Below are 13,251 nucleotides of genomic sequence, written 5' to 3'. Positions count from 1 at the left end.
CCTACTTAGTACATAGAAAATGCAAAGCCCTTAACTGCATGTGATCTAGCATTGGCATGTCACCATCATCATCGTATTGTATAATAGTTTTTCCTTCAGGGAACTTTCTCACTTGTGTGCAGACTCCAAATTTTCCTACTAAGATTAACTCTGCCTAGAGTTCACTCTTCCTGTCAGATAATAACAACCAACTAACAGCTTGTAAAAACTGCAGATCTACCAGAAGAGAAAACAAAACTCTTCATCCCTATAGAATAACTAGAATAAAAACAAAAAAACCCAAAAACACTAGAGAATGTAAAGCTATAGAAAGGTGGGGAAATTAACATCCGTGACCTCAGACACCCATGCAAGAACAGGAAGGACAGGGACCATAGAACAGGGGGGAACAGAAATCCTAGCAGATGTGGAATGCAAAAAAAAAAAAAAAATCACACTGAGAAAGAAAAGATCTCACCTGAATTAGGCAATATTGAGAACAGGACTAAGACTTGATAGATAAGAAAGTGGCTGCTAGCCAATGTAAAAGAAGAGGCTTACAAGTACACAGGAACAAACACAGCAGCCTTAAGGATGTACCATTTTGTGGGGAATGAGAGGCAACAAAGAAGAGTTAGACAGTCCTTAGAGGTTTGGTGATACAGTGAAAGGGAGAAGCAAGTTATGAAAAGTACAGGACCTATGGAAACATGAAATTATCTTAGAATCAGAAGATGCTACTGCAAAAAAAAAAAAAAAAAGGAAAAAGGAGAAAAAGGTAAAGAAGAAAACTGCTGTGTTCACCCTATTCTGTTTTATAAAGAGAAAAGGGTACCTGAATTAACAAATTCAAAAACTAGTATTCTAGGGGTAGCTGGCTGGCTCAGTCGGTAGAGCATGTGACTTCTGACCTTGGGGTTGTAGGTTTGAGCCCCAAGTTGGGTGTAGAGATTACTTAAAAATAAAACTTAAAAAAAATTAGTAGGCTACTCAGAAGTATCACCATCACCTCCACATATAAATTGTTATTTCTGGTCTAGAAAAGAAAAAAAAAATATTTTAGAAGCAGCACATAGCCAGTGGTATCCACGCAACACTACTATAAAAAGAAAACAAAACCAGCATAATCCTTCCACTGATAAAAAATGTACCTGAAAAAAACAATCATGAAGAGAAAAATAAAACAGTATTCCAACTTGTATCAGGCATCATTAAATAAGCATTTGAGGACATAAAAAATCTCAAATCAGAAATTCAAAAACTCAAAATAGAAGTGAATAAAAACAAACATGTTACATGAGAGCTGACTAAAAACCAATACAAGGAAAAAACTAAAAATGGAATCCTTGCAGAAATGAACACTGCATTATTCAATGCTCAAAAACCAGAGTTGACTGAAAATGTAATAAAGGACACTACTGAAAAGAATTTAAAACAGGTAAGAGAACAAAAAATGAAAGTGAAAAGGCATGATGTAAAAGTTGGACTAAAAAGATAGGAGAGGATGGGAGACACCAGTTTTATGGTGGTAAAAGGCAAGGAGCAATCTCGGTATGTGAAAAGAGAACACCTCAGACCCTGGGAGGTACAGGAAAAGGAGAGCCATGATCTTCTGCCTTTCAGAACCACTCCTGGAGACTTTCTCACAATAAAAAATACACCCAATTGCAGCTCTCCAAAGCAATTCAAGCACCTTTAAATTAACCAAGTGCTGGACCTGCCATCTTCTACCAGCGGGCTCTGACTAACTTTGATTGCCATTCTTCTTAAGCTTGAGGAATTTATGGGAAACATTAATGGCTACTGGGCTTCCATACAAAATACCAATCGACCTTTCTAGATGTTTCTCTCACCCATTCCCTTGGCTATTGTTTCCTGGGAGTATACAAGGGATATCATGTTAGTGGCATGGGCAAATAAGGCAAGTTAGACTATCTTCAAGTGGGCTGTCTGAAATCAGGAACACAATTTAATCATGCAAACTGAGCTGGGGACCCAAAATCTACCAACCAGTCAAAAGACTACAGTGGAAGCACTGTCAAGCAGTACCCCTTAAATGAGGTAGGTCCCACTTGGGGAACGTCAGTAATTGTAAGCAGCACTTCATAGGAGCACAATATACACTCCTTAGGGCTGTACTTCTCATGTGAAAGTCTAATACTATCTTGACATCCCTCAGTACCATGGTAAACTGTACCTAAGGATGGGTCGGTCATAACAGACCACCTAGTATTTAATGTTTAAAAAAGCATATAGCTTCAGCTACAACAATCAGACAATAAAAAGAAAAGGCATCCAAATTAGTAAGGAAAAAGTAGAGCTGTCACTCTTTGCAGATGACATGATGCTATTCATAGAAAACCCTAAAGACTCCACCAAAAAACTGTTAGAATAAATGAATTCAGTAATGTTCCAAGATACAAAATTAGTACACAGAAATCAGTTCCATTTCTATACACTAATAATGAAGTAGTAGGGAGAGAAATTACTAAAACAATTACATTTACAATTGCACCAAAAAGAATAAAACATTTAGGAATAAATTAAGATGGTGAAAGACCTATACTCTGAAAACTATAAAGCACTGATGAAAGAAACTAAAGGCAACACAAACAAATGGCAAGACATTCCATGCTCATGGACTGGAAGAATAAATATTGTTAAAACATCCATACAACCCAAAGCATTCTACAGATTCAATGAAATCCCAATCAAAAAGCAATAGCATTTTTCATAGAACTAAAACACATAATCCTAAAAATTTGTATGGAACCACAAAAGACCCCAAAGCACCAATGCAATCTTGAGAGGGAAGAACAAAGCTAAAGGTATCATAACCTAGATTTCAAGATCTACTTAACAAAGCTACAGTAATCAAAAAAGTATGGGTACTGCCACAAAAAGAGACAAACAGATCAAAAAAAGAACAGAGAACCCAGAAATAAACTCACATGTATATGGTCAACTTATCTACAACAAAGGAGGCAAGAATATACAATGGGGTTAAAACCATCTCTACATACAAAAGAACAAAACTGGACCACTTTCTTATACCACATATAAAAATAAGCTCAAAATGGTTTAAAGATCTAAATGTAAGACCTGAAACCATAAAATTCCTTGAAGATTACATAGGCAATAAATTCTTGGATATGGGTCTTAGCAATGTTTTTTTTTTTTTTTTTTTTTTTTTTTTTTTGCGTCTGTCTCCTCAGGCAGGGGAAACAAAAGCAAAAGAAACAATTTGGATTACATCAAAATAAAAAGCTTTTACACAGTGAAGGAAATCATCAACAAAACAATGTAACAAACTGAATATGAGAAGATATTTACAAATGACATATCTGATAAGGGGTTAATATCCAAAATATATAAGAAAACTCATACAATTTAACATCAAGAAAACAAAAACAATCTAATTAAAAAATGGACAGAGGACGTGAATAGACATTTCTCCAAAGAAGACATACACATGGCCAAGACACACAGGAAAAAATGCTCAGTATCACTCATCATTAGGGAAACGCAAATCCAAATCACATGAGGTATCACCTTACACCAGTCAGAATGGCTAGTACCAAAAAGACAAGAAATAACAAGTGTTGGTGGGAATGTAGAGAAAAGGAAACTTGTGCACTGTTGGTGGGAATGTAAATTCATGAAAACCACTGCAGAAAACAGTATGGAGATTCCTCAAAAAATTAAAAAATTACAATACTATATGATCTAGTAATTCCACTTCTGAGTATTTATCCAAAGAAACAGAAAACACTGATTCAAAAGGATATATGCACCCCTATGTTCACTGAAGCTGTATTTCCAATAGCCATGGTATGAAAGCAACATTAGTATCTGCTGATAGATGACTGGATAAAGATGTGGTATATATACAATGGCATATTATTCAGTCTTCAAAAATAACAAACTCTTGCCATTCACAACAACATGGATTGACTAGAGGGTATTATGCTAAGTGAAATAGACAAAGACAATTACCATAAGATTTTACTTATATGTGGAATCTAAAAACCAAAACAAACTTACAAACAAATAACAGCAAAGACTCATAAATACAAAGAAGAAACTTGGTGGTTGCCAGAGGAGAGAGGGTTGGAGAGATGGATGAAATAGGTGAAGGGGATTAAGAGGTACAAACTCCCAGTTATAACAAATAGGTCAGGAGAATGAAAAGTACACCATTAGGAGCGCCTGGGTGGCACAGTTGGTTAAGCATTCAACTCTTGGTTTTGGCTCAGGTCCTGATCTCAAGGTCTTGAGACTGAGCCCCACGTCAGGCTCCTCACTCAGAGCAGTGTCTGCTTGAGCTTCTCTTTCTCCCTCTCCCTTTGTCTCTCTCTCTCTCTCTCTCTCTCTCAAGTAAGTAAAAAAACCTTTAAAAATAAATAAAAGATTAAGTTTCAAAAAAAATTTTTTAAAAAGTACAGCATAGGGAATACAGTCAATAATAATGCAGTAACTTTGTGTGGTGGCAGATGGTAACTACACTTCTCATGGTAACCATTTTGTAATGTATATAAATGTTGAATCACTATGTTATATACACCTGAAACTAATTTATTACATGTCACCATACTTCTATTTCAAATTTTTAAAAACCTGAAACAAAAAATAAGAAACAAAAGACATTTTGAAGACAAATGCAAAATTTAAATATGGACAGTATAAGAAGAATATATCATTGAATTAATGTCAATTCTCTTAAAAGTGATAATGGTATTCTGATTATGTAAGATAGTCCCTTTCTGAAAAGTTGCATACTATAGTATTCAGTGGTGATATTTCAAAATATCTAAAAATTATAGATACATTTGGTGATATGGGACGCATTTTTGACCTGTACTTAAAAAAGGATTAAAGCAAAATGTGGCAAAATGGTAATAATTAGTGAATGTTGGTAAAGGGTAGACTGGTATCCTTGTACTACTGTTTCAACTTTGCTAGGTTTGAAATTTAAAAGATGGGGGGACTAAAGCTGGGCTTATAAACATGGAAATGGAATTTGGAATATGAAAAATACAAAGAGCTCCGAAAATGCTACAATGTCACATAGATAGTAAGAGTTCATTGAAAATACTAAAAGAGTTGAGATTATCCAATCTTAAGAAGAGACACCTAGCAAGAAATTTATAAAGTTATATATATATGCTTTCACTTAAAAAAAAAAAATTAAACTAGATGGAGCTCAGCAATAAACTGAGATCTTCATTTATATTACACTAGTCATGGATTCAATCAAGCCTGACACAGTTCTCATTACCCAAACCAGGCAAAGAATGTGTGAATGTCATGAGAGTTTGCCAGTCTTTGTCAAAGAAGTGAAATACTCTGTTCAGGTAGCCACGCATATGAGGAAAACTTAAGAATTAAGGCCATGGAGAAATATTATCTAAGGAAAAAAGGAAATGATAAAAGTTATTGTCCCAAAACCATTTATAAAGACTTACAAGTGCATCAAGTTATGTACAAGGGTGATTTTATTTATACATAATTTTCACCTTTTGTGTTCACTTTAGAATCTAATCTCCTAAGAGATGTAACCTCACTGCAGTAAAACAAAAGGCTGATGAGCTGATGAGCTCTTTTCCACATAGTTTTGGCCAGCCATTTAAATTGCCAGTCCGTTATGAGATGGCTACTCTGAATGAAAGCTTTTCATGATCTAAAGAGTTTAAGAAATGCTGGCAGATGGATCCCTGCCCTATGATTAATAATCTTAAATGGGAACACAAAATCAAAATGCAAATTACAGTTCACAGGGTAAAAGCAATGATGAACATGTACACCTAAAGGAAGCATTAAACTCTTCTAGCTCTGGAGACAGCTGTGTGACTTTGGATAAATTACATAACCTGTCAGCTTTGATGTTCTTATCTATAAAATGGGTATTTTTTTAGGCCTACCATCTTGACTAGTGAGAATGACATAAGATTATATATATATATATATATATGTATGTGTGTGTGTGTGTATACATATATAATAACTTAATAATGTGACCCCAATAGTTTATACATAATAATTATATTTAGGAGGAAGGAACATTCATGTGTCAATATCATAATTTATTCACGCTCCTTTTTAAAATATGTAATTGCTACTTTTTTTAATTTATTGAAGTCCAATAAGATACTAATCTCCAACATGTCACCAAAACTTTGATTATTCACGCACTCTGCTTGATTCTACATGTACTTTTTAATTTTCCTTCACCTAAATTTTTTTTCCTGCATCTATTGATCCATAGTAATAACCTTAGAAAAGGATATTTTGTTCCTAGAATTTTTAGTGAATTCTGGAAGAAATGAGTAACTTTGTGGTAGAATACACCTAATAGATTTAGCAATTATGGGAAATATTCTCTATAGTACAATTTGATAAAGGAAGTTTGGAGTTAACACTTAGGGGAGGTGAGAATTGTACTGAGTAGTCTTAATTAACAAGTTTATTTTGCCAAGGAGTTTGATATTAGCATTGAGGAAGGTGAGAATTGAATTCTGAAATTTGTGAATAAACTAACTGTGTAAAAAGGAAAAGCAGAATGATTTAGTGAGAGGGCTTATAAGAAGCCAATAGCTCATTCACTAGCCTTTCAGCAAAGAAAAGCAACTGGAAAATCTAAGTATGAGTCAACTCTAAAAGAAAATTTCACTTTTCCTTAAAAAAAAAAAAGAAGAAAAGCAAAAAACATCTCACAGAGGAAAGCAGTAAGATTTTTAAATTATAGCTATGAAAAAAATTATAGCTATGAACTTTTCAGTGATTCTGTAGAATTATAAAAAATTATAGCAGTACTATAAAAATGGTCCAAAATTCCAATGACACAGAAGGATCCAGGAAAATTTAATTCATGTTTAAAAAAAAAAAAAAAAGGCTACTGATGATGGGTCGGTTGCCTTTCTCAGTGAATCTGCATCTCCCCTTGAGGCTTAATTTATAATAGAGAAATAAAATTTGAATAATTTTTCTTGAAAATTCTTCTTGAAACTCCTCTCTATATTTCATCATAGTTGTCACCTTGGGATCTGTTTGATCCACACTGCCCACTATCATATGAAATACACTTAGTACTCTCTTGGCTCAATAATAGATCACAGACCACTGCTCCACCACAATTATTTAACAGATTTTCCTTTGAGATTTACTTATCCTATAGTATAAATTTATCATCCTCATCTAATAAAGTCCAAGGCATCCCTCTATCAGCTCACTTAAATTTTTTCCTCTCCAGTTCCCTTATCATCCTGAGTAATTTCAAATACATGTTTATAACCCAGACATCACCACAGCCTTATAGTTCCTCAAATGTCTCTACAAGATCAACAATCATCTACATTATACTTCAGCAATTTACTTATTTAAAAAAACCTTTTATAACTACTTCCTAATTTTTAATCCCACTCTACTTTTACACAAATCCTGTTTTTCACTCTTATGAAAAATTTAGCTTTATTATATCACATCTAGTTTATCAGCTATCCCCGGCTTCCTCTAACCCCCCAACCAACTCTGGACCCACTGTTATATCTTTCAAATATACTCTCACTAGCACCTAAAATCATTTACCTAATCCACTTCACACCATAAACCAAACATATTAACCTCTAAGCAGAGTGTTCTTTCTCCTCCATTGCTGAGTATTGGGGAAGAAAATCATTAAATTCTACAGATTCTTCAGTAAGAATTTAGGTATTATAGTTTCAAAAGGATTCTCAATGCTATATAGGTCATTCAAATAGTTAAACCTTCCCATTCCCACTGCTCCTCAATGAAAGTAAATAAATAAAAGCTATGAATCATGTACCTGCTTTTATTACCTTCCCGTTCTCTATACCGGGTGCACACTAGAACTACCTAGAGATCATATTTTTTAAAATGTCAATGTCTTGGCCCTACCCCAAAAACAATTAAGTCAGAATTTCCATGCGGGGGAGGGTGAAGAATTCCAGGTATGGGAACCATGTCTGCTCTTTACTTTTTATTTGCTTCTAAACTTTAATCTATTTTTTCTTCTCTAAAGTTATTATTTTAACTTTCTAATAACTTCAAACTTTTTCTCTTATAAATCCAAAACTTTTCTAAAATTTTCAAGTTTAGGGGCGCCTGGGTGGCTCAGTCGGTTAAGCGGCTGCCTTCAGCTCAGGTCATGATCCCAGGGTCCTGGGATCGAGTCCCGCATCGGGCTCCCTGCTCTGCGGGGAGCCTGCTTCTCCCTCTCCCTCTGCCTACTTGTGTTCTCTCTCTATCTCTCTGTCAAATAAATAAATAAAATCTTTAAAAAAAAAAAAAAAATAAAAAAATAAAATAAAATTTTCAAGTTTATTACAAAATAGGCTGTAAAAAACAGGTTATTTTGACCAATGTGTCATTAAAAAAATTAAGGCTCCATGTTCAGCAATTCATTTAATGACATAATGCATTAAGTAAAATAATACCTAAGGGATACAACATTTAACAATATGTTATAGTTTATGTCATCACAATGCATACAATTTTATATAACTGTGAAGTAAATACTTGGGTAATAAAGTCTTTCTAGTTTACAGCTACAAAAAATATAATGATCAATTAAATATACTTCCTAATGGTGGCAAATATAAGAGATTAATATATTCAATTTTTAAGAGCAAGTGATTTTCCTAAAATATATATGGTATTATAGGATGCCAGAAGACACATATTTTTAGTGGAAACTTAACTGTTACACCAAAATGCCAATTAAGGTGGTGTTTTTGTCTGAGTAGGACAGTCTGAGTATATAGACTCATCCAAATGTGCTAGCCCAATTCTGACAACACTTTTAATGCCAACTTGCATACTGGCCTTTGTATAAGATAGAAGGAGAATCCAGAATCATCTGCAATGCTGTTTTTCAAATACACTTTTTTTTTTTTAAAGATTTTATTTGTATTTATTTGAGAGACAGCAAGAGAGAGAAAGCACGAGTAGGCGGAGGGGCAGAGGGAGAAGACGACTCCCTACTGAGCAGGGAACCCACTGTGGGGCTTGATCCCAGGGTCCTGGGATCATGACCTGAGCCAAAGGCAGACACTTAACTGACTGAGCCACCCAGGAGCCCCTCAAAATACTTTTGCTCACCATCTTCTCTACCCACTTTTAGACATGCCCCCAACATACAGTCATTATTAGATCATAATAAGATCCTTCTAGAAAATGTTGAGACACTGAAATTCCCTTTCTGCAAACTAGTCTGAGTGAAACTATTTTCTTTCATTGACCCATGTTACTAATAACTTCAGTTTCCACTAGAATTCACAATGATTTAAATTCTGAAAGTCTACAAATGACTATACAATGTGGATAGTCACTAAGTGGAACCACCACATAAAAAGTGTTCTTGAAAAAGTGTTCAGCCAGAAAGAGACACCCTGAATTGTCCTTAGCCATTGAGGAAATGAAATATGTAATTTAAAATCACGAGGCCCAGATGGTTTCACTGAAGAATTCCATCAAATACTTAAAGAATTAACACAATCTTGTAAAATTGTTTAATCTTACACAATCTCTTCTAGAAAGTAAATGAGGAAGGAACATTTCTCAACTCATTTTATGAGGCCAGTATTAGCCTAATACCAAACTAGACAAAAAGCAGTATAAAAAATGAAAAGTACAGATAAATAGCTATCATGAACTTAGATGCAAATTTCTAATAGACTTTTATTAGTAAACAGAATCCAGCAATACATAAAAGAAGTAATATACCATAATCAAGTAGGATATATTCCAAAATGCAAGGCTGATTCAATATACAAAAATCAATTACTATAAAGCACTATATCAAGCATCTAAAGGTGTAAAATCATATCAATTCACACCAAAAAATTTTGATAAAATCCAACACCCATTCATGATCAAAACTCTCATCAAACTAGTAGAGAACTTCCTTAACTTGATAAAGAACATCTTCAAAAATCTTACAGCTAGTACCATCATTAATGATTAAATACTTTCTTCCAAAGATCAGATTAAAATGTAAAACAAAAAACTATAAAACTTTCAGAAAAAAAAAAATTAGAGAAAAACTTTGGGATACAGGGCTAGGCAAAGAGTTCAACTGGATAACAAAAGTAAGCTACAAAATAGGAAACTGGTAAATGGGACTCATAAATTAAAATCTGCAAAAGATCAGTCATGAACATGAAAAGATATGCCATAGACTAGGAGAAAATATTTGAAAACTACATGTCTGACAAAGAACTAGTATCTACAATACATAAAGAACTCTCAAAACTTAGTAAAAAATCTGATTAGAAACAGGCAAAAGACATGAACAGATAGTTCATCAAAGATGTGATGATATACAGATAACAAATAAACACATGAAAAGATTTTCAACACCACTGCCATTAGGAAAATGCAAAATAAAACCATAATGAGTCATCACTACATACTTAGCAAATTGAGTAAAGTAAAATAGTGACAAATGCTGATGAGGATATGGATAACCTAGACCACTCATACACTGCTATAGGAAATGTAAAATAATACAGCTACTCTGGAAAACATTTAGGCAGTTTCTTACAAAGCTAAACATGCAACTACCAAACAACCTAGCCATCATGGAGAAATAAAACCTTAAGTTCATAGAAAAACCCGTACCAGAATGTTTACAACAGTTGTATTTGTAATAGTCAAAAATTAGAAACAACCCAGATATTCTGTAACAGATGGCTGAACAAACGGCAGTGCATTCATACCATGAAATTTTACACAGTAATAAAAAGAATGACTGTTGACAAATGCAGTAACTTGGATGGATTTTGAGGGAATTATGTTAAGTTATTAAAAGCAAAACCCAAAAGATCTTTAAGGGTAGGATTCCATTCACATCACATTACTGGAACAACACAATGGAGTACAAATTCAGAATGTGGGAGTGGAATGGGAGTGGGTGGGTGGGTGTGGCTATAAAGGGCAAGAGGAGAGATTCTTATGGTGATGGAACTGTTTTGTATCTTCACAATATCAATACCAATACCCTGCTTGTGATATTATACTATAGTTTTGCAAGATGTTACCACTGGGGGTCACTGAGTAAAAGGTATGTAGGATCTCTCTGTATCATTTCTTACAATTGCATGTAAATCTACAATTATTTCAAAAACAGGAATTTTTTAAAGCATTGCTGCATATGTATTTGTACTTGTCCAAAATTTCCTTTAGTACATTCCCACTAAAAAAATATTTCATTCATTTTAAATGATTTACTTCTGTATCATAGGGAGAAATATCATTGAGGTAATGAAAAGTTAATGGACTTTTGTAGGTAAAAGTGTGTCCTCTCTATTATAAAATAGAATATGTTTAAGGAGATGACTTCATTGCCCATAAAACATAATTAGGTGACCTACAAGGCAATGTTTGAACCAAATTCTATCACATATTTACCTTCATACAGGACATAAAGAAGCAAATTTGTTTTATTACAAATGGATTGATCAATAAGTATTTTACACAATAAAAGAATATTAGCCTATCAAATTATTTTCTAAAACACACTGATTTTGAGCTTGCTTATATTTTTTAGATTTATTTATTTGAGAGAGAGAGAGCACGCACGCTCACTAGCGGGGTGAGGGGCAGAGGGAGAGAGAATCTCAAGCGGACCCTGCACTGAGAGCAGAGCCTGACCTGGGGCTCAACCTCAGGACCCATGAGATCACAACCTGAGCCAAAACCGAGTCAGACACTTAACCAACTGAGCCATGCACGCGCCCCTGATTTTGAGTTTACTTTTAAATCCACATTTATAGCTGACTATAACCTTGTACAGCTGTTGAATTCTATTATACAGATTTATATATATGTAATAAATATACAAGCATATGATAATAATTTAAAAATTTTTTGGAATACATAAATTACCTGCACACAGAACACTGCCGCTGAGGCTGAAGAGCAGTGAACATAACAATCATAGAATAGTTTCGAGGTGGTGCCTTTATAAATTTTCGGAATTTATCGCCATTCATTCGGAAGATTGAGCGCCTGGAACTCCATTCCATCAGTTGTTCTACTTTTTCAGCTAAAAGATTCTGCAATTAAACACAGGAATTTAAATTTACACAAAGTTCTTCACTTTGTATTTCATATAAACTGAATTACATGAGATTGTGTCTTAACCAAAACTAATTTCTGCTAAAAGTTCTTTTGGTAAGTGTATTCATTATTAATTGACTATACATGCATAAAATATTTCATTTTATTTTTCCTAATGATCACAAAGGTTTATAAAACAGATAACAAAAGCAAAACAGTCTACCACTTCCATAAAGATGAAATAGATATGCTTTTTCCTAATCCTCCCACTAAATACAACAAAAAACTCTGGCCATAATATAAAAAAACAAACAGAAGGAGGCTCTGAGAAAGGATGTCCAGTGTTAAAAAAAAAAAAGAAGGAAACCCTACTTGCAACAACACAGATAAACACAGAGGATATTATGCTAAGTGAAATAAGCCAGTCACCTAAGGACAAATACGGCATGATTCCACTTGTATGAGGTATCAAAAATAGTCAAACTCATTAGAAGCAGAGATAAGAATGTTGCCAGGGGTTAGGGGAGGGGGAGATGGATAATTGTGGCTCAATGGATATAAAGTTTCAGTTATGCAGGATAAGTAAGTTCTAGAGATCCCCTATAACACAGTATCTATAGTTAACAGTAGAGTATTGTGACCTTTAAAATATGTTAAAAAGGACAAATTTCATGTTAAGTGTTTGTACCACAACCTATACACACATGCAAAGAAAACAAGGAAATTTTTAAAGGTGATGCAGGTGTTTAGTACTTTGTGGTAATGGAATCACAGATGTGTAGTACATATGTCAAACTCACTGATACATATATCAAATGTGTTCAATGTTTTGTATATCAATTATAACCCACAGCTTAAAAAAAAAAAAAAAAAGGAGGAGAAGGAGAGAGAAGGAGAGGCAGGCCTCTTACCCTGAGTTAGGGTAAAACTTGGTGAATTGCTCTGCACCTACTTGAGGAAGAGAAAAGATAAATCAAAAGAAATGAAAGAGAGGAGGGAGGAAGGGGCAGTAGCTTGGTCAAAGAGCAACATGCTTAATCAGTAGTGGGACGGAACATTCAGGTAAGTGCACAACGGCAGACTGACAGTATAAAAAAGAAGTATTATAGCTAATTACTGGGATAATTGTTACTAAAAAAAACACAAAATTTTACCTTAACAAAAAGGTATTCATTGAAATTCATTCTAATCTCA

General features: G+C 34.0%; 1 protein-coding gene across 4 annotated transcripts in view; it reads right to left on the bottom strand.

Moving 5' to 3' along the window:
* The window catches only part of TUSC3 (tumor suppressor candidate 3), a 264,735-nt gene that overhangs the window by 143,753 nt on the left and 107,731 nt on the right, over positions 1-13,251 (bottom strand). For all 4 annotated transcript variants that reach the window (XM_032413517.1, XM_032413516.1, XM_032413514.1 and 1 more), the window contains exon 2: positions 11,884-12,053. In XM_032413517.1, the coding sequence (XP_032269408.1) occupies positions 11,884-12,053 (170 nt within the window). The remainder of the gene's footprint in view (positions 1-11,883; positions 12,054-13,251) is intronic.

This window comes from Phoca vitulina, unplaced genomic scaffold, assembly GCF_004348235.1.
Source record: "Phoca vitulina isolate PV1807 unplaced genomic scaffold, GSC_HSeal_1.0 scaffold15, whole genome shotgun sequence".
NCBI lineage: Eukaryota > Metazoa > Chordata > Mammalia > Carnivora > Phocidae > Phoca > Phoca vitulina.
This window is presented reverse-complemented; position numbering and strand designations above follow the sequence as displayed.